Below are 27,710 nucleotides of genomic sequence, written 5' to 3' on the forward strand. Positions count from 1 at the left end.
ATTTTTATTCTACTTTAATTACCATTGTTATTTTTATTCTACTTTAATTACCATTGTTATTTTTATTCTACTTTAATTACCATTGTCATTTTTATTCTACTTTAATTACCATTGTCATTTTTATTCTACTTTAATTACCATTGTCATTTTTATTCTACTTTAATTACCATTGTCATTTTTATTCTACTTTAATTACCATTGTCATTTTTATTCTACTTTAATTACCATTGTCATTTTTATTCTACTTTAATTACCATTGTCATTTTTATTCTACTTTAATTACCATTGTCATTTTTATTCTACTTTAATTACCATTGTCATTTTTATTCTACTTTAATTACCATTGTCATTTTTATTCTACTTTAATTACCATTGTCATTTTTATTCTACTTTAATTACCATTGTCATTTTTATTCTACTTTAATTACCATTGTCATTTTTATTCTACTTTAATTACCATTGTCATTTTTATTCTACTTTAATTACCATTGTCATTTTTATTCTACTTTAATTACCATTGTCATTTTTATTCTACTTTAATTACCATTGTCATTTTTATTCTACTTTAATTACCATTGTCATTTTTATTCTACTTTAATTACCATTGTCATTTTTATTCTACTTTAATTACCATTGTCATTTTTATTCTACTTTAATTACCATTGTCATTTTTATTCTACTTTAATTACCATTGTCATTTTTATTCTACTTTAATTCACAATTTCATAAATTGTGACATATCTTAAGACATTCGTCTTGCATAACTAATAATAAATCTCTTTACTTGTGTATTTATACTTATTATAAATATTATTTACTAAGAGATTTCATACAAATCATAATCAGTGATTGCTTACAGACCATAACCAGTGGTGTTCCCTAGAATCTGAGTGACAACAAATCTTCTCAGATTTCCGTTATTCACTATCTCATTTGATAACCCTTGCAAATAATTTTTCATAATCACAACAACCTCATGCCATTGATTTCTCACTGGCAACAACCGTTGGTTTTCTCTGGAATTTGTGCTTCAATAAGCCTTCTGAAGGTCCCAGTACTCACCGCACGTTTCCAGTGGAGATTTGGTTAGTGCTCTCTCTCCTCAATTTTTCCATCTTCCTTGACCCTTCATGACCATTTTCTGTGATATTGGCCAAGGCTGGTGCCTTGTATATATATATATTTTTTTATTTGGGTGAAGTGGGGGGGGATAGTTTGAGATTTCTTTATTATTATTAATGTAAAGAGACTTATTATTTTGGCATATAGTTTACATATGTGTTTAGTGTGTACAGACACATGTATATAAATTAGATAATGGCATTGAAAATAAAGAGCCACTTAAGAAATTTTAGAATCGATATCAAGTGAGAGTAGTTAAGAGAAATGTATAGCTGAGAGAGAGAGAGATGTAACGTTTTTAGTTCATTATAAATTATGGCTGATTAAAATAATTAAACTAGAATATATTTAAATTAATTCAATCCCAGAACTAATTTATATTTTAGCATGTATCTTACATTATCAAAGTTTATGGGGGGAAAAAAAACCTTATGTAACAAACCTTATATAACTCACAACTTTATTCATATGCTTATATATTTGTAGGTATAGGATTCACTTAAAAGCTAATTAACTAATCATTATGACTTTTGGAACACAACTCTTAGACGTAGGAGGGTGATATTATTTGGGTTATATTTAGTTTAATTTAGTTTTGTCATTTATGAAAATTCAGTTTCCTCTGATTTTTTTTGTGAAATTTTAACTAGTTATTTGACGTCAATTATTAAATGTTTCTAAAATTTCAGTTCTTTTGCAGTGTTTAAAGAAATTTAGAGAGCATAATATGGTCAAAACCTCCTATCTGAAAACCTAAAATATTTCAAATTTGCATTAAATTTAATCAATAGTCATTACATACTAAGTCAGATTCCCTAAATCTCAATTTTTTTTCAAGACCCTATCAGCTATGGAAAGGTTAATGTTTGTGAATATTAAGAGTTCTTGTAGAGCAAGGGAGAGTTCTGATGTCGACAATTTTAGTGCCATGCATTGCATAGGTCTGAAATATTGTATCAAAACTTCTCTGCTTAATTATATGAATTATATTTTCTTAATTAAGTTATTAAAGAGTGTTCATTGCTTTTTATATTATTAGAAAGATTGAAAAAATGTTTAAGTGGGTGTGTGTGTTTGTTAAGTTGCGATGAATTTTAGTCCTCTTTTTAGTGCCAACAGCACCCCCCCCCCAGTGGGGCACTGTTGCACATGTGCTGTTAGTTCTGTATTCAAATACGGAAGAGAGAAAAAAGTGAGTGGAAAGTTTGATTTAACTTTTTCATCTATTTAGTCCCGTGCTCAGCTCGCTTGAGAGATGGCGTCTGATTGGGCAAGCTAGAAGGTAAGTTTTATGCCTGAGTCAATCAGTCTTGAGCTTCTAAACAAAAAATATTTAAACTTAAGTCTTAAATTTTAGATATTTTTTTTAAATTTTGAAATCGTGTAATTGATTTTTATCAAAATTTGAATGATTCTAGAGCTAAGATTCATGTTATTCATTTGTTATGCCAAAATAGTTTGTGATCTAAAGGAATAGAAAACAAAGAACTGTTTGCGCTTCATGATTCTAATGACAGAAAAAGGCCAAGTAAAACCATCCTTAGTACAACAACGCACTCATTTTAAATTCTACCAATCTCTCCAAAATCTTTTAACTCTTTGTTTTGAGTCTGATAATCATAAAGCTTGTCCCTATTTTCTTACGTTCCTACAAGATACAAGGTCAGTTTTTAATGTGGTGAAAAAAAACAGCTCTCAAAAAAATGGGCATTCTGAATTAGACCAATTTGTTTTTTAATTCCTTCGGTCTACAAGGATTTCTTTACTGACCAAAGACAGAATAGATGAAGTATAGAATGAGATATAGAGAAGCTATATGTTATGCTACCAGCTGTGTCTGTGTAAGTAGAGAAACCAAGCCAATTATTGTGGTAGACATAAGTCCTCAAATACATGTACTTGCATGCTAGTATTAATAGAGTACTGTATCTATGCTGTCAGAGACTTGGTTAATAGAGCATAGTCCTGTGTCTAGGGAGTACGGTAGAGAAAATATAAGTAGCTAGCGCTATGTTGTAGGTTAAGTCTAAAGCACATGGAGGCCTGGTCATCTGATTCTGGTTTTGATTGTCTAGTCGGGGGGGGGGGGGGTCGGATATAGACTCCAAATCCGTGCATATTTCTGTCTGAGTCCTTGCAGTAGAGTGGGAGATAACCATGCATAGTAGTTAAAGGAGATGGAGGAGTGGAGGTTAGTTTCACTTAGTACCATATATCCAGGGAGTTTGTTAGGAGAAATAAGTTTTTTTTGTTTCTTTCTTTGCGTGTGTTTTAAATTAAAGTGATTTTTAGTTCAATACAAAAATATGTAAAATCTGTTGAATTCAAAACATGATGGTAGCTTTAAACCAGTTACATGGAGCCTTGACAATGACACAAAAATCTGAAGTTAAACAGAAGTACTGGTAATAAAAAAAAAAAATAGAGAGTTCAGTTTAACATTGAACCGATTGGTGACAGTTTGGTGTGTTTCTGTTTAATTTTTTTTTATTTTTGAGTGATTATTGAGCCTTCACACAACTGTCATAAGGCCACCATTATTTTTTCATTCTAACTTAAAACTTGATCATACTTTTGTATTGAAGTAAAAAAAAAATAATTTAAAAGAAAAAAACTCATCCATCCAGGTTGGTAGAAGAGTAACTCATCTTGCCTTTGGTAACATTAAGTTGTTGCATATTTGTTTTGTTTTGTTTGTTTGTTTGTTTACTTTTTTTGTTTGTTGGAGATTTAAAAAAATCGGATTTTTAAAATTTTAATTTTGCACTGTTGAATTTTCTATTTTAATTAATAATCAGTTATTACTATTGGCTTTATTAATATTAAGTACCTTCTTGATATGTTAACATGAAGTGGGGTGGAAGAAATTAGGAATTTACTGGGGATCATTTATTCTATTCAGCATTGTCCCAGCTCAAAAATTGTAAAGATTAATTACTAAGGGAACAAGATAAAGATATAAGGATGGTTAGATTGGGGGAGAAAATAATTTTAATATAAAGATGTTACATGCACCACCTTTTCTTTTTTTTTTTTTTATACAAGGGAGTCACCATTTACTAAGGCCACTCAAAGATAAGGGTTAATGAATGTAAGGTGGTGGTTTAGTAATCGTTAATGGCATAGATTGGGTAAAATTTGGATTTGTTAAAGAGATGGCTTAACAAGAACTTGTTTACATTGGGCTTGAAGGCTACCATATTGTAATCGGCTAAGAAGCAAGCCAATGAAACAGTGTACAACATGCAGTTTCTAAGAAAGAAGCTTTGTTTATGGAATCTGCGTTTAGAATTGGCCACAGATAGAGAGTGCAGGAAAATTGTTGATAGTGGTTATAGCTAGTAGAATGTTTTTTGAAAGTTTAGCAAGGGGGATCATAGATTGTGGAGACGGGCACTTGGCATGAAAATAATTATAGAGCAGAGACAGGCTTGCAACATCTCTTCTGTGGGGAAATAGGTTGTAGGGAAGTTAAAAGGGCATCACCTACTAGGTTTCAAAACCGGTTTTGAACTCTATCAAGGCAAGGTAGGGTGTACTGAGTAGCTCCTACCAAGATGTGGCAACAATACTCCATTTTAGGATGTACTTGACTCATATGCAGAAAGAGAATTGCATCGGCAGTGAGATATCTAACTTCTATTGATTTCTTATGGCCCTAGGCAATGCCAAGTAGTCCTGCTAGTACTAAATAAAAATATAATTAAGTGTGCAATTATCAAAGTTACATTGATGTGAGAAATGCACATGCATTTGTTTTATTTTATTTCTACAAGATCTTGTGGCAATTCCATAGTACTTTCTACATAAATCTGTATGATTTATTGTTAATGATACTTCTTTTGAAGTAATAATTACTATTAAGAAAGGAAAAAACTCCTTAAAACAATATTCTGTTTCCTCACCGTAAAAAGAATTGTCAGTCAGTAAAATAAATTTCACTTTTTGAAATGTAATTTCTTGAAAAAGTGTGCTGTTTTATCAACAGAAATTTCATTTGTGCATGGAATTAGTAAAATGACTTGTAAAACTGAGTTGCCAAGAACGTCTTTACCACAGAAGCTCAGCAGTCAAAATGTAAATGTCTGTTTCACTTGACCTTATTCTAAAGATCATCTCTGTCTATAGCAGTACAAATTGGTGGATTGATTTTGTCTCTTTTTCATGGAAGGTGTTCAACTGAGCTCCAATCTCTGGTTTCTCCTTTTAAGACATTTACAGCCATAAATAGTTTTTCTACCACAATACAAAAATTAAACTTGCCTTTCTAATATCAGGTGGAATATCTTTAAACAGAGCTCCTTCAAAATTGCTTTCATTTTTGGAATACATTGCCACAACTGTTTTTCTACAACATGATCACCTTTAAATCCAACACCTTTAAATGTCAACAGGTTCCTGTCATGAAGCTTTTCACATCTTCTATATAAATAAAATGAACTCATTTTTTCCCGTCTGATTTTGGCATTAATAGGATTAAAAATCAAGATATTTCATGCAAATATAATATGCACAAACGGCAGAACAATATCTGAGGTGTGTTATAGGCTTATTATTTCTCAAATTCCTCGATAATCTTAGATTTCTATACTTTTTCTGCTGAGAAGTCACGGCCAAAATCGGTTAAGATCAATGGAAGTGGTAAAATATTTTCTCTCTAATAAATTCCTCCTCCCCCTGCCACCACTTAACACCGTTTGGGGATCGTTCACAAGGAACAGTTGAGAAGAGAATACCGGTTTGGCATCGTAGTTCTTTCATGTGAAGTTATTTAAAATCACTAAACTAAGCTGCAGTGCTCTGTGGCGTAGTGGTTAGCGTGCTGGACAATTCACATTATATTTTCACGTTCGCGCCGACCTACCGTAGTGGGTTTTTTTTTTTTTTTTTTTTTTTTTCCTAAACAACTGGAATGGACTTTTCTCTTGGTGGCCGAACTGTTAACGTTGCAGATGTTTTTTTGTTTTTTTTTTCACACTTTATTTTCCTACTTTTACTCATGACTCCGGGTTTGATCCTTCCTACTTACCTACCATAACATTTTTTAAAACTCCCCCCCCCCGTCCCGGAAACAAACACTCGGGCAACGCCGGGTACCCCCGCTAGTAAGTAATAAAACTTAGTTAATTTTATTAATCATTTTCCATCATCTCATAATATTCTTCGTCTTTCAACACACAATCATTCCATCTCATTAACTCTGTTATGATGGGCAAACCTAGCAACCCTCTAATGCTAACAATGGTTAGCTAGTTTTGAAACGATGATGGAAAGAAAGATAGAAAAATGAAGAGAGTTTAATACACAGGCAGAAAGAAGAAAAGACCTCTACATGCATTGTCAGCAGAATCCCCTTCTATATTTACCAACAGACATATATATATATATATATATATATATATATATATATATATACACACACACACACTTCATTTGAATCTAAACTTATTTTATACTATTTGTACAGTAAATGTAATTATGTTACCCTAACCCTGGTTCGTATAATTATTCCACATTGAATTATTATTTTGCTTGTATCGAAACTCACAATATAACAAACTCTTATCCTTGAATGGCTGTATGTTTTGATAAGTGGTAACTGTTTATTGCAAAAAAGACAAAACACTTTACTTTTGAACCTCTTTTTTTTTTTTTCGTTTATGTGAAAAATAAAGATTTCTTTTATGAAAAAGGAAAAAATCTTTGGATTGTGCACATTTTTGGAATAATAAAAAATTGGAATAGAAAAATAGATATCACAAATGAAATTAAGAAAAAAACAAATTAAAATATAAATATTCTAAATCGTGAAACATTTGTTCATTGTTTTTATTCAGATTTGTAAAGATTAATATTATTTTTAACTATTTGTTTTATGATTGCAGGTCAGTTTGAAAGTCCAATTGTTTCTGATATAAGTGAACCATTTGTCACAACAGCTGGACGTTGGCCTTTTGATGGTCAGTACAAAATTTGTTTCTTCATTTGTTGATCAAAGTAACTTCTTTTTTTATTATTTATTTAATTACTGACAAAAGTATAATCAATTATAATAACAAAACAAGTATAATATAATCCACAAATTCTAGGGTTGAAAGTTCATATGAATAATTTAATAACAAATGCCATTGCCATTATTCCCAATATAGACAAAAAATGACTCACAATTCTATTTACCTATAAACTATGATGGAGGATGTTTTTTTTTTTTTTTTTCTTCAACTGTGCTGTTTTTTTCAATTGGCAACAATAACAATGATGATAATGATACTGCTTTTAAAAAAATCTATTTTCATCTGTCATATTACATAATTATTATATTCATCATCATAATTATTAAGTTTCTTGGTCACTTCTAGAGAGGGGGAACCCTTCCATGGTTTCTTTCCACGTTATTGGTGTATGTCATTTGGGGATTGTGCTACAGTTGTTATGCTAGGCACTGTGGGTTGGTGATACTATATATAGCTAGGTGTAACATGCAAAGCCCGGTATTCTCATCTAATACTGACCAGGCTCAATTTCACTTAAGTTTGCTGATACAATGATACTAAACTTTATGTTTAGAATCCTTATCCAAATGTTGATTAAAATCCATTACATGATTTTGATTTTAGAAGATGTCTAAAATTTAAGGCTTAAACTTGAGTCTTAAAAAGAAATAGAAATTCATGGAATCTTATTTAATTGATGCCTAATGTCTATGGATCAAATTCAATGCAAATCTGAAATATTTAAATTTTTAAATGGGATATGATGCCCATATTATAAGCCCTTTAAAATATTCTAAAAAAAAAAAAAATGAAATTTGGGAATATTTATCAATTAATGCCTAATACCTACAGTTAAAATTTTACAAAAATTGGAGGTATCTGAATTTTAATGAAGGACTTTCACACCCTCTTTGGCCGTTTGCATAAAAGTAAATTAAAGTTAATATCCCACATTACCGACTCTGACAGCTTGCAGCTGTGTTTCAGAATTCATAATGATCAGGTAATTAGTTTAGGAGGGAGTATTTGCGAGTATATAAACACATACAGATACCTAACTTTGTGTGTATGTTACAGAAGATCAGGACAATATTAACACAATTGGTTGGTTTCAAATCTAAATAAATGAGACCTATAGCCACTTTTTTTTTTTTTTTTGAGACTGACAGAAAAAGGGATTGATGAGAGTCTAGCATAAGAGGCTCTTTGTTTGGATTGTTACCAATGCTGTCCTGATCTTATATGAATATTATACTTCTATTTTTTTTGTTTTGTTTTTTTAATTATTTCCTCAATAATTGAACACTCAGCTGGGATCCTCCCCTTCTAACTTAAGTATAATATATATACATGCACACGCACACACACGCACACACAACATATCCCATATGTGCTTAATAGGATTTAGGTCAAGTGAGTGGGCAGAAGACAGTAAAGCACCTAAAAGTCGGCTGAAAGTTCCTGAAAACAAATGTATGTTCCTTCCATCACAGATTACTCTACTTCTCTGCATGATGAAAAGTTGCAGTTTGTGAAATTAGTGGGCGTTGGTTTCTAATTACCTTTCAGTCCAGAGTCATCATAACATTGCGCTTTTGTTTTCACCTTGTGCATTTTAAAAATATCAAAATCAGATTTGTCCCAAAGTTTAAGATTTATTTCTATCATATCAAAATCTTTATAAATAAGTTTGTCACTGTAATTGAATAAGTTACATTGGGAAGGGGGGAGGGGAGTATTTGGACACTTTCAAAAGTATTTATAAACTCGACTAAACTTTTTCAATTATTTGAATGCAAATAATGCATTTGGTTTTATGGAAATCGCTGGACAAGGCATGAAGCCACTAGATGAAAAGAGATAACAAGAACAAAAGATAATTATCGCAAAGACAGAGGATGCCTTTTGATCTTGGTCTTGAAAAGAAGACTATAGGTACGAAGAAAACAGTCAGCAGAAAGAGAATTCCACAAAGAAAAAACCTACTGGAATAGGAAACTCTATTACAATGAGTTATGAAAACAATTGAGACCACTAGGCTAATGAGTCACACGAGCTGAAACAAAGAAAACATGCCATAATAATAACAGATATAGATATAAAATTGATAAAATAAAAATATATATATATTTAGCATTAATTATTGTTGATTAATTAACTAATTTATTACTAATATTAAATAATAGCTAACAGAACCTGTGGAAATTCCATGGTAGGTGAAAATGTTAAAAACACACATCAGTAAGAAACTTATCACATAATCAAACAATTACAATGAGGTTGGACCATGTACCATTAAAACCTTAACTAAATCACAAAGCTTTGGATCTTCAGGTCCTGAGATCTCTGCTGACACAACTGCATCAATTTGTTGAACTGTTCTGATCTTATCTTGATCTCACAGCATTATAAGCATATGATAATGTGGTAGCCCTCTTTTTGAAATCGAATAAAATTGAATTGGCTGGCGATAACTAACTTATTAATATTGTAGTTTGCACTGACCAAACATTGACGAGCGATAATTAACATAAGTATTGTAATCTGCACCAACCAAACACTGGCTAGCAATAACTAACTTGTTCATATTGTAATCTGCACCCACCAGACACTGGATGGCAATAAATAACTTGTTAGTATTGTGATCGGCACTGACCAAAGACTGGCTGGCGATAATTTATTATTTTGATATCCGTCTTCCATACATTAGCTGGCGATAACTAACTTATTAGAATTCTGATCTGTACCAACCAGACACTGGCTGGCAGTAACTAATATATATATTTACTATTAATTATCGATTCATTAAATAAGTAATTTGATAACTAATATTAAATAATAATAATTGTTATGAATTAAATGACACAATAATTAGTACGAATAGAAATTTTAAAAATTGCTTAAAAGAATTTTATAGGGTTTAAAGATGGAAGCAGGAGTTTCATTAGTTCCTCAATTTTCCTGGGCAATGCTAGTATATGGATCTTGCTGGTTTTCAATAAAATAAGGAACAAAATTTTTAAAAAATGAACATAATGGGGAAGGAAACAATATCAAAGACTATTTAAAATCGTTATATCCGGTTTCAACGGTATATAATAATATGACAAAATACGCCGAGTGGGATGCGTAACAAAAGAAGGTTTATTAGTACTTTGTAATAATGCAAATACAAAATGGCTACTTGTTTTTGAAGTTAGATAAATGTAAATGAAGGTAAAGAAAAAGGAACTTAGCGTGTGAGAGCTAAGCGCTCGTCACTGGGAAGCTTGGTTAACTGGAGTACACTTGTAGAGTGTCCGACGCAAGACTGCAAAACAAGACAAGATGCCTCCACCTTAAAATGGTAGCTCTTTTATATCCTGTTTTGTATCCGGTTCGATACGTAGTTATGTAACAGAAGCAAATGAAAGTTTTTTTCTTTTAATGAATCAATGCCTCTCCCCTGTGCTATTTGGCCACATACTGACCAATCAGGGGTACGGCGCATTGATCCGTCCTATCCCCTAAGGAATTCGACCAGCATCCGATTTGAGGAATAAGAACTCGTCCTTACGGAGAGAGACACCAAACGGAATGGACCCCTTTTTCTTTGCTCTCTCTCTCTTCACCTCGGTGTTATTTCTACTGGTATCGACGATTCCACTGGAATAACTACCGCAATAGCACCAGCTTTTGACCAGGAACATATCACATTCTCCTTAATAAACCTGTTCTGTGTTACCTTTTATGAAGTTGTTGTGTTCGTCATTTCAGAATTATTTATTTTATTAGGTTATATTGAATTGTATCTCCTGGGGGATAGCACTTTACATTAAAGTTTTCTTTTCTAGCAACTTTCTTTTTATCCGGTAGGAGTCTATTGAAAATAGATCTGATTTTTCTGACAAACATACGTTCTGCAGGGGATGAATTTACATCATTGTTTGGATTTGGGGTTACTCTGTAGATCGCTAGAAATGTTTGTATTGTTCGCTCATCTGTGTCAATGTTCATGTTTTTCTTTAATGCTCGCTTACATGTGTCCACAAATTTCTCTGCCAACCCATTCGATCTAGGATGGTAAAGAAGTGTTGTGATGTGCTGTATATCCAGTGAGTTGCAGAATTCTTTAAATTCGTAACCTGTGAATGCTGTACCATTGTCACTCACTATGGTCTTTGGTACACCAAACCGGCTGAAAATTTCGTCAAGTGCACTTAGTGTTCCTTGATGTTGTATGTCTGATCTTGAATATCTCCGGCCATTTGGAGAAAGAGTCCACTATAATTAAGTAAAAAAAAAAACATTTAAGGGTCCGGCATAATCAATATGCAGATGTGACCAGGGCAAGTTCGTCTTTGGCCACGGGGTCATTTTTACCGGGGGATCTCGGGTTGCTAACTGACATCCTTTGCACGCTTTGACGCAGTTTTCCACCTCTTTATCAATACCAGGCCAATACACGTAACCTCTAATTAGGGATTTCATCCTTGAAATGCCAGGATGACCTGTGTGAAATTCCTTTAGCATTTTTCTTTGTAATACCTGTGGAATTACGATTCTATCAGCATATGAGTACATCTTCGCAAATGGAAAAAGGCGTAATTTGTCCTATCTTTTTATTTCTTTCCGTCCGTCCTACTTGATTTTTCATCTTTATGAAAACGTCTTTTGAATCTTCTCTTTTAATCTCTTCTAGAGTTACCAGGAGTTCACGGATCATATTGCACATTGAATTTGAGCATTCGCTTTCATCTTTAAGAACTGCAATTACCGTCTCTTCGAAACTTTAATTTCTTTTTGGAATCAACCTTGACAGTGCATCCACGTGTCTTAGCTTTTTTGATGACACATGCTCCATCTTAAACTATCAGTTTAAGAGAGTTACAGCCTATCGCTGTAGTCGATTTGCGGTATGCGTAGGGATGCCTTTCTTTGATCCAAATATCGTGATTAACGGTTTATGATCCATCTGTAATATGAAGTTCTGTCCATGGAGAAAACGGTTAAACTTTTTGACTCCAAATATTATCGAGAGAGCCTCCTTTTCAATCTCAGCTGCAATCAAAGTTCTTGATGCGTGAGCGATTGCTTTTGTTGTTGCATCCTCATACTTATGGAGTAATGCAGCACCAACTCCGTAATCACTGGCGTCCGTTGCTAGTACCATCTCCTTTTCTGGATCGAAATGCACTAATGCCAGATCTGACAGACATTTCTTAATTTTCTGGAAACCAGATCCACATTCCTTTGTCCAATTCCATCTACTGCTTTTTTTAGTAGCTCATTAAGAGTAGCTTTCAAATTATGCATATTAGGGATGTATATCGCATAATATTGTACTAATCCCAAAAATGACTATAGTTTTGGTACTGAGTCTGGGGCAGGCATTTTTTTTATTGCTTCGGTCCGTTGTGGATCTGGCCTTCATCCATCTTCGTCAATTATTTGACCCAGGTATTTGATCGCATTTCTCCGGACTCAATCTGAAACCAAACACCTCTATTCTCTTAAGTACTTCTCTGGTGTGCTTCTTGTGCTCTTGCAAATTACTGCTCTTTATCAAGACATCGTCAAGGTATGCCATTGCAAATTCCAACCCTGCAAGCATCATATCCATTATCTGTTGAAAGGGGTGACCTCTAAGCCGAAAGGAAGCCTCTTTAGCTTGAAGATACCCTTATGCGTGTTAATTCACAGGTACTTTGAGCATTCATCATTGCCCTTGATTTGCAAGTATGTGTCCGAGAGGTCTATCTTGGAAAAAATTTTTCCTCCGTTTAGTTTTGAGAATAGATCTTCTGCCGATGGAAGGAGATAATTGTGGTCCATTATACAATCATTCAGGCCCATTGAGAAATTAGCACAAACTCTGATTTTCTTCACATAGACAGTCGGGCTGGCCCAATCTGTATGGTCAACTTTTCAATGGCATCTAACTGTTGAAGTCTCTCCAACTCCTTCTCAATTGCGTCCATCGATGAAAAAGGTACATTTCTTTTAGATTTAAACACCGGGGTGGTATCTTTCTTCACTTCAAATTTGGCTTCTATTTTCACACAGTGTCCAAGTCCTTTGGCAAAAACTCTTGGGAATTCAGCTTTTACATTGTCCAGGAAGCCTCCCACTTGGTTCGATTTCTCTGTGTTCAACCTATTGCAAAAAGAATTAACTGGTCGTTCCCATAAGTTAAACAGGACAAACCAATCCACTCCAAAAAGACTTGTGTTCCTTCCTGGTACCACGTACACTTTGGACTTGCATGCCTGACCACCAAATGTCATGTTGCACCTCAGTTCTCCTTTAAATTTCAACTTTTTGCCGCACACGCTCTTCGCCATCTTGCACGTTTCCATTAGTTCAGGTTGTTAAAAAAGCTTCAACAAGAACTTGCTCCCATACTTACGAAACTATTTAAGCGCTGCCTTAAGGAGAAGTGCTTTCCGACTCCTTGGAAGACCTCATCAGTTTGCCCTGTATTTAAGAATTCAGGTGATAAGTCATCTCCCTCTCAGTACAGACCAATAAGTCTCCTCTGTGTTATGAGTAAGTTGCTGGAATCCATATTAAATAGAGAAATAGTCAACCACCTCAGAAGGAATAACCTTCTTAGTGACACACAATATGGTTTCCGCTCTGCAAGATCTACCGCAGATGTGCTGACGGTTATATCCCACAGGATTAGTGAATTTCTTAACAAAGGCTTCCTTTCTAGGGCAATTGCTCTTGACATATCAAAGGCCTTCGACAAGGTATGGCATAAGGGTCTACTTCACAAGATTTCCAGCTACGGTATAACTGGAAATGTTTTCTCAATCATTAAATCATTTCTCTCCGATAGGCTCATAAGAGTAGTGGTAGATGGACAAAAATCGGAGGCCTGCAATATAAATGCTGGAGTCCCTCAGGGGTCAATCCTAGGCCCAACTCTCTTCCTGATCTACATCAATGACCTTCCTAAACACATACTTAAATCATTCGTTGACATCTATGCTGATGACACGGCCATCTACAGCAACACATCAAAGCTGTAAATGACAAAGTTATCTCTGATTCTCTCTCCTCTGATCTCGAGCGCGTGGTTCAGTGGGGGAAGATGTGGCTGGTTACATTTTTAATGCATCCAAAACCAAACTCCTATCCTTACATCATCAACGCTCTGATCCCCATCTGGCATCAATTGTGATGGATGGCTCTCGTCTGGGTGAGGCCCCTTGTTTTGACAAGCTTCTGGGTTTGACCTTTACTCCTGATCTGAAATGGAACACATACATCAAGTCTGTTGCCAAGGTCACTGGAAAGATGGTGGGATCCTTCTACCGCTCCAGAAGATATCTCGCTACTGATGCAATTCTCTATCTATATAAAAGCCAAGTACGTCCAAGGATGGAATACTGTTGCCATATCTGGGTAGGAGCTGCTAAAAACAGCCTATCCTGCCTTGACAGAGTACAAAATAGACTTCGTGGCTTGGTGGGGGATGCCCTTTTCTCTACCCTGCAACCTCTTTCCTACAGAAGAGACGTTGCGAGCCTATCCTTGTTTTATTGTTATTTCCATGGCAGGTGCTCCTCTGAACTCCAATCTCTGGTCCCCCCCCTCGCCAATCTTTCACGAAAAACACCCGTCTAGCTGAATCCACTGTGAAAAATTTCCCCCACTCTATATCTGTGCCTAAATCAAAACGCGGATTCCATGAACAAAGCTTCTTTCTTAGAACTGCACGCTTGTGAAATGCCGCACAACTGTCCTTGTCTATAACGGGGAACAATGGGCAAAAAATGGGCAAAACAATTTTTTCGGGGTATCAATGGGATCGCTGGACTCTGCAGAGGCAACAGATCTTGTTGGACTTTATATCATTCATAATTTAACGAAAGATAATATTATTGATAGAAGGGACATGGGCCTATATCGTGATGATGGGCTGATAATAGTGAAGAATGCTACAAGTGTTAAATGCGATCAGATTAGGAGAGCAATCCATAAGGACATGAAAAATTTTGGCCTAAAAGTAGAAGTTGATGCTAACTTAAAACAGGTTGATTTCCTTGACGTTACTTTAGATCTGGATTTGAATACTTATAAACCATATATGAAGGATAATGCTAATCCTATTTATATACACCCGCAGTCTAACCATCCACCATCAAACATATACCGTTATCTATTGAAAGTAGAATAAGTAACAATTCATCTAATGAAGTAACTTTCAATGATTGCAAAGCTATTTATAATACAGCACTTAAAAATAGTGGGTATAAGGACATAGAGATAAAATATAAAGTAAATAACACTAGCACAAATGGATCTAGAAATCGTGGTAGGAAAATTATTTGGTTCACACCCCCCTTTAACATTATGTTGAAAACAAAACTTGGTGCAAAATTTTTACAACTTATTAATAAGCATTTCCCACCAAATAATATATTACATAGAATATTTATTAAAAATACATTAAAATTAAGTTATAGTTGTAGTGATAATTTGGAAAGGATTATAAAAAAGCATAATGGAAGAATTTTAAAGACGACTAATAGAGAAGGGGAGAATACTAGTGCAAACACTGCGGTGAATAAATGTAACTGTAAAAAGCCTGAGGAATGCCCAATAAAAAATGAATGTCTGACCTCATCGGTGGTATACCAAGCAAGGATATTCCCGGTGGAGAACCCAAGGGACGAAAGATTCTACATAGGGAGTACCCAAATGACTTTCAAAAATAGATTCTATGGACATACACGCTCGATGAATAATCAAACATATGAAAAGGACACTTCCTTATCGTTATATTACTGGAAATTAGTTAGAGAAAATAAAACACCTAGTATAGAATGGAAGATTATTAGGAGGGCCAATACTTGCCACTCATTGAACTCACCATGTCTATTATGCTTATCAGAAAAACTTTGAGATAACTAGGTTTAAAGACAGAGAAAAATTATTGAATATTAAACAAGCAACTGCTATATCCTGCAAACATTTCAGAATACACGCACTTAAGGAACTCTAAATTAGGAGACTGGAACTGCTATAAGTACAACCAACCCCCATCAAATAACCCCCCCACAAAGAGGATAAGTGAGGTCGCAACTATAATCATACCCGTATTGGTTACGTAAGTCACTTAATATTCTACTTCATAGAGCAGTTATGGTATTACTAGCCGAAATAAGTACCTGTATGAAGGTATATTTGAACCAAATGAGTAATAGATCGTCTTGAGTGAAGCTCGTAATAATGTATGCATATGGATATTTTTGGGTGTGTGCATGTATGGATACATGATCTTTATATACCCGGGTAGGAAAAATAATTTATTAATATCAAAAAAAAAAAAAAAAAAAAAATAGATGAAAGAAAGTAAGGAATGAAGGGTGAATGGAAGAGAAGGGAATAAGGGTATTAGAGTGAATAAGCAAAGATGAAGGTAAGTACTACAATATATAAGCTTATATACTCGGTTTGTATAACCTAAATACTCTGATTTCTGTCATATGTTATTATATATTATTATTGTATCGTGATACATCTTATGTATATCTGCCTTACCATGGAAAGAATGTTTGTTAAATATGAGGATAACCCTATGAACTTCATGCTGAATTCAATATAAATTTTTACGTAGTGTCAATTTTTACGGTAAAAACCTACAACTTAGGAAAGTGTAACAAGCGGATGGGGCCATGAAACATAACTAGACGTGTGGAATTTGATAGAAAAAGTGAATTTATATAGTAAATGTGTTCATGTCTGTTTCTACTTTAGATGTATCATTTGGTGGCACGGTACATGTATATATGTATATGTCTATATTTGTGGGAGTTTGTATGTATAAGTGTATTTTATGTATGCATGTATGTTTGTATGTTTATATATATATATCTCTGTATCTATATATCTGTGTGTATGTTTGTATGTGGATGTATCTCTGTGTCTATTGTATGTAGATGTATGTATATACATGTATATTTCTGAACTATTAGAATAGGCTGCCTCGTATAGAATTGTTGTAACAATATAGATTACAAAAATGTATGGATGTCCGAATGTTGTTTATATATATGTTATATATGTATGTATGTGTGGGTATGTATATATATGTATGTATGTGTGTATGTCTGTTGTGTGTGTGTTTATATGTATATATATATATATATATATTTATGTATGTATATATATATGTGTGTGTGTGTGTGTGTGTGTATATGTATGTGTATATATATATATATATATATATATATATATATATATACACACCCGTCTGTAGTCGGGTAGCATAATATTGCATATAGGAAGAGGTTACCACGCTACATAAGTAAAGAAAAATACTATTATTTGTCTCTGTATGTATGTCTGTAATGTGTGTGTGTGTATATATGCGCGGATGTAGATAAATGTAGACATTTATAAGTGTATTGATACACGCATATAGGTACATGTGGGGTTTAGATGACTTTCAGGTTTTATATTTATTCATATTTTGTTGGTTTATTTGTTTTAATTTAATTTTATTTTTATTTTTATTCTTATTTATTTATTTTTTATTTTTGTTTTTGTTTTGTTTTATTTACCTTAATGTAATTTTTACTTTATTTCTACGTAGTTTCAGAATTATTGTCTAGTTTCAGTAAATAAAACAAAGAGCGTTCAGCATGGATTCGCTTTTGAATATATGTATTAATGTGTGTGTGTGTGTTGGCGGTGTCTGTGTATGTGTGTGTTATATGTGTGTTGCATGTATGTATGGGTGGAGGTAGATTAAAAGGCACCGGTCAGTACTTGGTTGACCATAGCTAAGGTTATTAACTTACAGACTCTAAGACAAGAAAACTAAACTCTCAAGTACCCTATGCCATAAAAAGCCAAAAGTTAGGTTGGATGGGGGAAGGGGAAAAGAAAAAAGATGTTTATTATCTTCAAAGACCTCACTCATCCTTTTACCGTTTTTTTTTTTTTTTTTTTTTTTTTTTTTGACTCCCACCCAGGTTGTATTTTAACTTGATAAACGAAATAGAAAAATGTATTTGGTGGAAATGTCACTTTTGAAGGTAATTCTTGGCCTGAAGACGTAATCCCCCAACGTGGGTGATTACAGAAACATGTATGCACATATGTAGCCATTAATGTTTGTATAAATAAAATTAATATACCTGCTCTGTTCACTCATTGAGCACTATTTTGGTAGACACATGTTGTTTCATTGGATGTACTTCTAGGAAACTAAACTCTACTGGCTATATATATATATATATATATATATATACTTGCAGGCTGCTCAGTGTTGCTTGGTCATAAAATATGCTTAAATATGATATTTTAATTCATGTAAATTTCGTATTTATTATTATAGAGCAAATTCTCAATTGATTATTATATTCTACCCAATATACATGGTAATGATTTCAAAAGTTTTTAAAAAATGACTTTAGTGCTATCAGCTGGAATCGAAACCAAAATATTCAGTACTCTAGTCATAGTTGTTACTGTTTGGGCTATCACCAGGTGGACTAAAAAAAAAGGCTAAAATTAAGCGACTTCTAGCTAAAAATGTATATGCACACATGCTCAGAAGATAATCGATTTACTTTTGCCAAGGTCAACTGTTTTTTCTTTTTTTCAATTTTGGCCCTTTAACAGCTATTTTTACAAATTGAAAGTGTCCCTAGGTTTAAATACCCTATATATAAAGTTTCAAGTCTATCAAATATTCAGAAAGAAGTTTAGTAAAGACACTTTTTACACACATACAGACAAGATCACTTTTATATGTATATATACATATATAAAAAAATATGTGTGCTAGAACATTTTCATCCTAAATTCTATGCAATTATGTTATGATATAGAAATTATGCATAAAAAAAATTAAGCGTAATAGTTAAATGAAACCAACCATCTAATAGGAAACCATGAAAACTGAATAATCAATGAACGCTTGTTTTTCAAAGGAATATGCAAATTAACTTTCCTGAAGTCGCTTACATATTCATAACTGAGCATATTAAGAAGTTCATTTTAATAATTTTTAAATAGAAAAGTAGGCTTTTAATATTTGATTGGCCTTGTGCCTAATTTATTCATTGTGTAATATTTTTTATATTTTGTTCAAATAAATATTTCAATGACAGAGCAAGAACTAAACTTATATATATATATATATATATATATACTAGCATTTCAGACCGGCGTTACCCGGGTGTTTGGATGTGTATGTTGAGTAAAAAAAAAAAAAAAAAAAAAAAGAGTGGTAGTAGGAAGGCTGGCTCGAACCCGTACTCCAAAGGAGGAAAAGAACGGGGTAAAACGTAACGTTTATGCTGTTACGACCGCCGCCAAACCGGAAGCGACATTTTTTAAAATTAAGGCTAGACAATCTAAAGGAGAGGATAACTTTCAAAAATATCGGTGAAAAAAGTGACCCCCCCCCCCCCCGTAGAAAAGTGCCTAGTTGAAGGGAAAGATATTAATGTTTTTAGCCAATTTTTCGATATGTGTCGTATGAAAGGTCGAACTTTAAAATGATACTGATCTTGGTAAAATCCGTCGCCGCTATTGAAAGTTTAAGGCAGACATGCAAACAGACATACATACATACATTTATATATTGGTAACTAAAAATTTTCGACTCAAACTGATGAAAAAGCTTGTCCTATCTCTGAATACCCTTTATGTAAAATTTCAAATATTTAGACCAGAAATTGTCTGAGTAATTTCGAAGAGACCGCAGAGGTCAATTTTTTAAAAACTTTGACCCCTATTATGACTCCTTAAAATGTATTGTTTTGGGCTCAAATCAAGTTATTAAGTAAAATCCATGTCCAAGGAACCTATATCTAAAATTTCAAGTGCATGGACCCAAAATTGTTGGAGTTTTGTAGAGTTCTCAAAGGTCAAATCGTTGAACTTTGACCCCTTAACAACCCAATTTCTGGCCAAAAACCGATCACATCGATTTTTCCAAATCTCAGTACTCTGTATATCAAATTTCGAGTCTGTAGACTAAAAATTGACAGAGTTATTGCGTAGAGAAATGTACGCACACACAGACATGTTCACTTATATATATATATATATATATATATATATATATATATATATAATCTGTGTTTGAAAAGCTTATAGTTCAAGGTTTTTTTTTTTTTTTTTTTTTTTCCAAATTTAAGGTGGCAGGGGGATTTCTCTATTTGCTATTTGGTGTGAAAAACCTGTGCCAGGTTCCATCCGGAGTTATATTTATTTATATACAAATGAATACACATTGGCTTCTATTATAAAGTGGAGATATGATACATTCTTAAATTAAAAAAAAAAAAGACAAATCATATTTTTAAAAATGAGATGGGGGAGGAGGCTCTTTGTTAGTAACCCGGGGGGGGGGGCGAGGGAACTCCTTAAAAGTTTTAATCAGAATTTCTTATAAATAGAAATGCAGCGGTGAAAGACAATTGAATGGAAGAAAAATGTCTGTTATGCTGTACTTTATCTTTTCAGTCTTCGGTAAAGGAGACATTTTTTTAGACTGAAGCAGTGAAGCAATGTAAATTTTTGCCCCCTCTCCCAATCCAGTGCTGATTGGAGGGGAGCTGGAGTTAAAAACCAGTCATATCTCTAACTATGCTTTCTTCAGACTAGTAAAAAGGGATATTTAAAGTGTTATTGAGAGGGGGTATGTAACTTACTTACTCTTCAAAGAGTAAGAAAACATATCAGAATCCCAGAATGAGGTAATTTTTGTATCTAACACCAGCAACACAGCGAAACACTGTTGAGGCACTGCAGTGTTGTTGTTTGTTTGTTTTTTTTTTTTGCATGTGTGTGTGGGGGAGTATAGAAAGAATGGGAGAAAGAAAAAAAAAAAAAAGGCAAGCAAGCAGGCGGCAGGCTCTCCCTATCAACAACATGTGCCTTCTTCATCCTAAGGAAGTTGGTTATCACTACTTAAATAAAAACCCATATGTTTTTGTATTTATAACTTTGGAATCGGACTTCATACTTCCCACTGTGAGTCTTGACTCTTTATCCTAAATGTTAATTTTAAAAGAAAAAAAACAAAAAAAAACTAACACTTGTTATTTTATTTATTTATTTAATCAATTTGGAGTGAAGAAAGTCAAAGTTGTGGGAGTAAGAAGAAAAAGTGTCCAACTTAATTAGGTTTGCCTCGCCTTTTTTTCTCTCTCTCTCTATAATTTTTTTTTTTTTTTTTTTTTTTTAACTGAACTTCCTCCATCCACTTCATTTGGTTTCATTTCTCTTTGGATGATTGTTCTGTGTTTTTGAAACATTTTGGTACAGAAAATTGTCTATTTTAATTTCTCTTTTCTCATCAGATGGAATAACGAACAGTGGCGGTCAGACTTCGGCCTCAAACGGAGTTGGTGCTAAACAACCACAGTTAAATTACAAAGAGGAGGAAAATCATTCTATTTTTGGACCAACAAATTATTCATTTGATGCAGAACCCAATTTTGGTGGTCAGTAAAAAAAAAACAATATTCTTTTTCTTCTTTTTGGAGTTTTAAAGATTTTCTTAATCTGTGTTTAATTAAATTCCTGAGGTTTTCTTTTCTTTTTTTTTTTTTTTCTACAATCTTTTTCCAGTTGTTTAATTTTCTTTTTAAACATGAAAAAAAAAAAACCCTGTTTCAATGTTCTTGTAGCTTATTTTAATTCCTATTTCAGTCACCTAAATTATTTAGAATGAAATTGGTTTCAGCATCACTCTTAAGACTTATTTTGAAATGACCTTTAAACAGAAAATTATGAATTTGAGTCATCGTTTTTCCTTAGCTAGTTTCTTTAAACTATAGAATAGAGTATAGAAATGGTGACTATATTTTTTAGGTGTAGTCTTCATTTTGCGTTTCATTTGCAACAGCTTACTGTTTTTAATATTATTCTTTTACTAAAACATTAAGCTGTTGGGATGTAAATGTTGAAACCTATTTCATTCTAAATAATTTAATGACTGAAATAGGAATTAAGAAATCGAATTAATAATATATACCCCCCTCCCCTTCCTAAAGGTTTATTCATTTTTAAAAAAAAAATTTTTTTTAAGAAAAATAAGCATACTCTTTTCAGATTGTTTTTAAAACCGACGTGTTCAACTTTTAGAAGCTTCAGTTTCATGTAAAATAATCCCATCTGGTGTTGATATTTCCAGAGATTTTCATCATGTCTAAAGTTTATTTATATTTTTCCTTGGGATTATTAATATCAATTGCAATGAACTTCTTAGATTATAAAAATCTTTTTTTCAATTTTTAGAGGGGAATTCAATTTGCTCTTTCTAAATTTACAGAAGCCTGCTTGAAATTACTGAAAGGGTTTTGTAAACAGCATTATTTTAGCTAAAGACCAATTGAAAAAGCAAGGCAACCATTTATGTTAAACATACATAAAAACAGAATCTCTCTTGATTACAACAAATTGAATGAATAATCTTTTAAATGTTTTTTTTTATATGAAAATTTAATGCTTAATATATAACAATTTTTTTTTCTTAACATATTTTTAATGTGTCCTAAAATCAATTCTTGATCAATTTTTATGTGCCATCTGTCCAGTTCTCCCACCTTAGAATTTGGAATTGTCCTTTTTACCCTAAATTCATGTGTAGCTGCCAATCAATCAAACTCAATATTTTAAGTTATATTTTTGGTTTTCAATTTAATCACATACAGAAAAATAAAAAAAAAACTATGCATATTTTTAAATATAAAAGAAAAAATAATAATGATAATTAATTTGTGTGATTCACTTAATAAGGATAAATTTTCCAAATAATATATTGTGATAATAATAAAGGGCAGTTTGAGTGAAATGAGGATAATTTTTCAAAATTTTATAAATATATGACGTGATAATAAAAGAAATCCATCCATAATCTTCAGCCCCAGGAGAGGCATAGGCCATCCACAACTTTGTAGATGCTTTTGTAGCGAGGAGTTCTTTTTTCAGGGTGAGGGTGCAGGCCCCACACTCAACCTTCCCAGAAGCCTAGCTTTCCCAATTGGTCACCCATCTGGCACTGGCACTGGCTAGGCTCAATGTTGCTTGGTGATCTGGTGAGAACCAGTGTGTCAATGTGATTGTGCCGTACAATAAAGGAAAGTTTGTGCAAAATTTTGTGAGTTATTGCTTCTGATAACATCACAAAATGTTTTTCCCTAGTTACAGAGTAAGTTACATAGCAGTTGAGTCAGATACATCATGATATATGACTGTAAGTGCTGGGTCATAACTCAGCCCTTTCACACCTAACTGCAGCACAATGACAGGTTCATAATCAGAGTGATCTGCAATATGAAATCTAATCAAATTCCACACCTCAGGTCAGAGGATTGCCTGAAAACACTACACTTGTCCAGCATGGATATTATCCGAAGGATGAATCCATTACACTGGTATGGTCATTGTCCTGGATAAACTTTTGCAGAAGCAATGATGTTATAAATTGCAAGAAGGTTGACCAGCCAAGAAAAATTTGGTAGCAAGTAATTAAAGAAGACTGCACAGAGAAGAATTTGGAGGCAGCTGAACCATAAAAACTGGAGGGTGAGCTTGCATAATATCAGAAAACATCTAGCACCTGAACAAGAGAAAAGTGTCATTAAATAAATAGAAGAAAAATGTATTTTGTTTCAGTTAATTTCAAATAACAAACTTACATAAACTTTGCCAGGTTTTTACCTCGTATAAATTAAAGGTAATTTATTTTTACCCTATGCTTTCAAACTCTCAACGACAAAATGTAAATGAGATTTTATTTTTTACATGGAATTGCATGTCAATAACTAGAAAGTACCTGAAAAAGGATAAACTTATAGAAAGTGGGTTTACTTTATTTTTTATTTCTTTACATAATATATTAGCAGGAGCCATGTCCTGGCATTGGCCAGAGAAAATATAAAATGTTAATTTAATTTTTTTTTTTAAATCAGAAGAATCTATTTCACTATAAGTAACTTAAGTGATTAAAATGGGATTTAACAATGTTTTTATATGAAAAAAAATTTGTTATGAAAATATATTAGTAAATGAAAGCAACTTATCTAAGTTTGGAGCAGGAGCCAGGCTCCCTACACTATGGTTGTAAATAGTAGCTACCTCCCCACACCTGTGGTTTAAAATAAATATTTTGAAATAAGCATTTGTTTTCAAGCAAATAAAATAGATTTCGGGAATTGAGCTCTCTTCACTATAATTATAAATGATGGCTAACTCCCTCGCAATAAAAAAAAAAATGAAAAGCTTGCTGAAACAGATGTTTAACCTCTTAGCAGACATTTGTTGTTTTGTGTGAAAGCAAATGTTTACCATTCTGAAATAGAATCTAGAAATATCCTCAAATAAAATCAGTTTCTAAACCACTAATCTGAATTAACTTAATTTCTCTAGAGTACCCTGGAAATGTTATTTTGTTGTGAAATGAATGTAAAATAAAGAAGTTAATATGTATGAATATAAATAATGAACTGAGGATGTTAGTATTTTGGAAGGAAGGAGGGCGCAGCCATTACTTTGATAAAAAAAATCTATGATAGGTAACAGAAAGAGAGTAGCATGAAAATTGAAACTCAAACTTTTCATGGCATTGTTATGCAACAAACAATTTGTACCCAGTAATACTGAGAGCGGAAGTAGATATTAGGATGCAAGCGTAAATGGTCTAAAACTTCTTTTTGGAAGTCTTAGTTGGAAAAAACAACTTATTTGGACAAAATGTAAGAAATTTTTTTATATGCCACAATCACGTTGACACACCAGTTCTTGCCAGATCACCAAAGTTAAGCAATGTTGAGCCTGGCCAGTACCAGATGGGTGACCATTTGGGAAGGGTAGGTACTGTATGTACCTTCTGGGAAGATTGGGCATGGGGCCAGCACCCTCACCCCGTAAAAAGAACTCAGTCACTACAAAAGCATCTACAAAAGTTGTAGATGGCCTATGCCCCTCCAGGGGCTCAAGAGCTATGGTGTGGTGGGTGGTAAGAAATTTTAAAAGGAAATGCACTGACATTTCCCAGTAAGGGTGCATCAGGTGACTGGCAATAAACCAATCCCCAAATCAGATCCGATTCAGACTATTTTATAATCATTCAGTGTCGTCTTTGGGGTGGGGGATAAATTCTCCACATTAACAGAACTGACCTTGCAGTCCTTTATAGAAAAAGAAGCATCAATATTTGCTGATAACATAACATTGTTAATCACCCAGTTTTTGACCACATAGCAGAGAAGAAAACAAATAACCATTTTCTTTTAATTTATTAAAATTAGTATATTTTATTTATTTTTTAATTTTTTATTGTATTGTCAGTCGGGACTTTGGATTAGTGTTAAGTTTAATGAAGAGCATTTTTTCTGAAAACAAATACATCAGGTGAGAAGATCTTCTGAAAAATGTATTTTCTGTTGACCGACACTAATTATAAGTCTTGGTTATACAGAAAAAGAAATGTAAAAAACGCTAGTTCTGAAAAAGACACTGAACAAATTTAAAAAAATGGCAGCCATTTAGTGAATACAAAAAAATTGTTACTACTTTTGTCTTATGTTTTATTTATATAGTAAAGTTAACTATTTCTTTGAAATAATAGATTAAATCGTTTTTTTTTCTTTCATTTAACAATGCCTAAAATCACTTTTTTCTATAGTTCCTTAGCCTTTTGGCTAAGATATTACTCATTTTACTACAGTTGATTTGAGGAGTGACACAAGGAAGTTGTACATACTGACCTATAATGGTGGAACCTGGAATTGACATGATTATTAAAAATTAATGAACCATTTATAGGATTGACATGCATCTCAATCCTATGATATTAATTGACTAACTGCACATGTGGAAACACATGTTGCATTCCAAAAAATTAGATTCCAAAAAAGAAGTTATATTTTACAAACATCGCCCCCTTGAGATATAAAAGCAAAAATAAGTCACATGACCTAGTTTTTAACTGCATCTGCAGCACATCAAATCTTTTTGTATGCTCAGAATCACTTTTGATGCCCACTCATTTCGAGCTGATAACTATCTAAGAACTAGAACTTTTATCAGTCAATGAGTTGAGACAAAAATTAGGACAGTGCTAAAAATGATATTACATTCAGCTTCCATTACTCTTTTTGGGCTAAGAAAAACAAATCACAATTCTCAAATCATACACACTGTCTCATGTATATGCACACACACAATGCATAATCTTCTCAAACTATTAAATGCATACGCACATTGCCAGAAAACAGACGCGCATGCACACAATGAATGAAAACAGACGCACATGCACACATTGCCAGAAAACAGACGCACATGCACACATTGCCAGAAAACAAATGCACATGCACGCATTGCCAGAAAACAGATGCATGCACACAATGACTGAAAACTGACGCACACGCACGCATTGCCAGAAAACTGACGCACATGCACGCATTGCCAGAAAACTGACGCACATGCACGCATTGCTAGAAAACTGACGCACATGCACGCATTGCCAGAAAACTGACGCACATGCACGCATTGCCAGAAAACTGACGCACACGCACGCATTGCCAGAAAACTGACGCACATGCACGCATTGCCAGAAAACTGACGCACATGCACGCATTGCTAGAAAACTGACGCACATGCACGCATTGCCAGAAAACTGACGCACATGCACGCATTGCCAGAAAACTGACGCACATGCACGCATTGCTAGAAAACTGACGCACATGCACGCATTGCTAGAAAACTGACGCACATGCACGCATTGCTAGAAAACTGACGCACATGCACGCATTGCTAGAAAACTGACGCACATGCACGCATTGCTAGAAAACTGACGCACATGCACGCATTGACTTTTAACGCTCGTAACTTTTCTCACCGTTAACTTCCTTCAATAGAAAATTCTACTTTTTCAAATAACCATTTACTCACATAAAATAACTTTCAACAAGTTTGTATACATAGAAATATATTGTTAAACATTGTTTTATCTCTTTTATTCAACATTCATGTTTATTTGTTTTAACCATAAAACACAACAAAAGTCTACACTGTAGCAAAGATATGGTCCATGGTATATGTTTAAAAAATTTCTTTCAAATATTTATACATGTTAATTTTCATTGTTTTTTCTAAATAAATGCAATAATATTAGGTGAATGTTAAGATCGGATTTGTGAACCAAGATATATATGGTCTACAGATGGGTTAAGACATTCAAAAAGGTGATTTTTATAATATATATATATATATATGAAGAATAAAATACGTATTGAATACGTTTTAAACCAAAACTGCAACATGAATTTTTTATAAAATAAACGAGTCTCTCAATACACATCTCTTTGGGGGTATTGAGTGACTCTGCAGATAAATTCAGAGAAATGCATCTAATTGGCTCAAAATGTTTTTATTTGTTTTTACTAATTCATGTGAGTGCCTGTGCAGAGCTATGTGCACAGACAATTTTAAACATTTTTATTTTGTACACCGAAGGGTAAACTTTGCCGCTATATGGTAAAGGTTTGTATATATATATATATATATATATATATATATATATATATATATATATATATATATATATATATATATATACTAGCAGGCCACCCG

At 33.2% G+C, this 27,710-nt stretch overlaps 1 protein-coding gene across 1 annotated transcript in view; it reads left to right on the top strand.

Annotated features, from left to right (window-relative positions):
- Nucleotides 1-27,710, top strand: part of LOC145283690 (uncharacterized) — an 80,875-nt gene that overhangs the window by 21,960 nt on the left and 31,205 nt on the right. The window contains exons 4-5 of the mRNA XM_080132716.1: nt 7,008-7,082; nt 21,431-21,574. Coding sequence (XP_079988842.1) covers nt 7,008-7,082; nt 21,431-21,574 — 219 coding nt within the window. The remainder of the gene's footprint in view (nt 1-7,007; nt 7,083-21,430; nt 21,575-27,710) is intronic.

The sequence above is a fragment of the Euprymna scolopes genome, chromosome 8, assembly GCF_053919585.1.
Source record: "Euprymna scolopes isolate OS-2025 chromosome 8, ASM5391958v1, whole genome shotgun sequence".
In the NCBI taxonomy this organism is placed as follows: Eukaryota; Metazoa; Mollusca; class Cephalopoda; order Sepiida; family Sepiolidae; genus Euprymna; species Euprymna scolopes.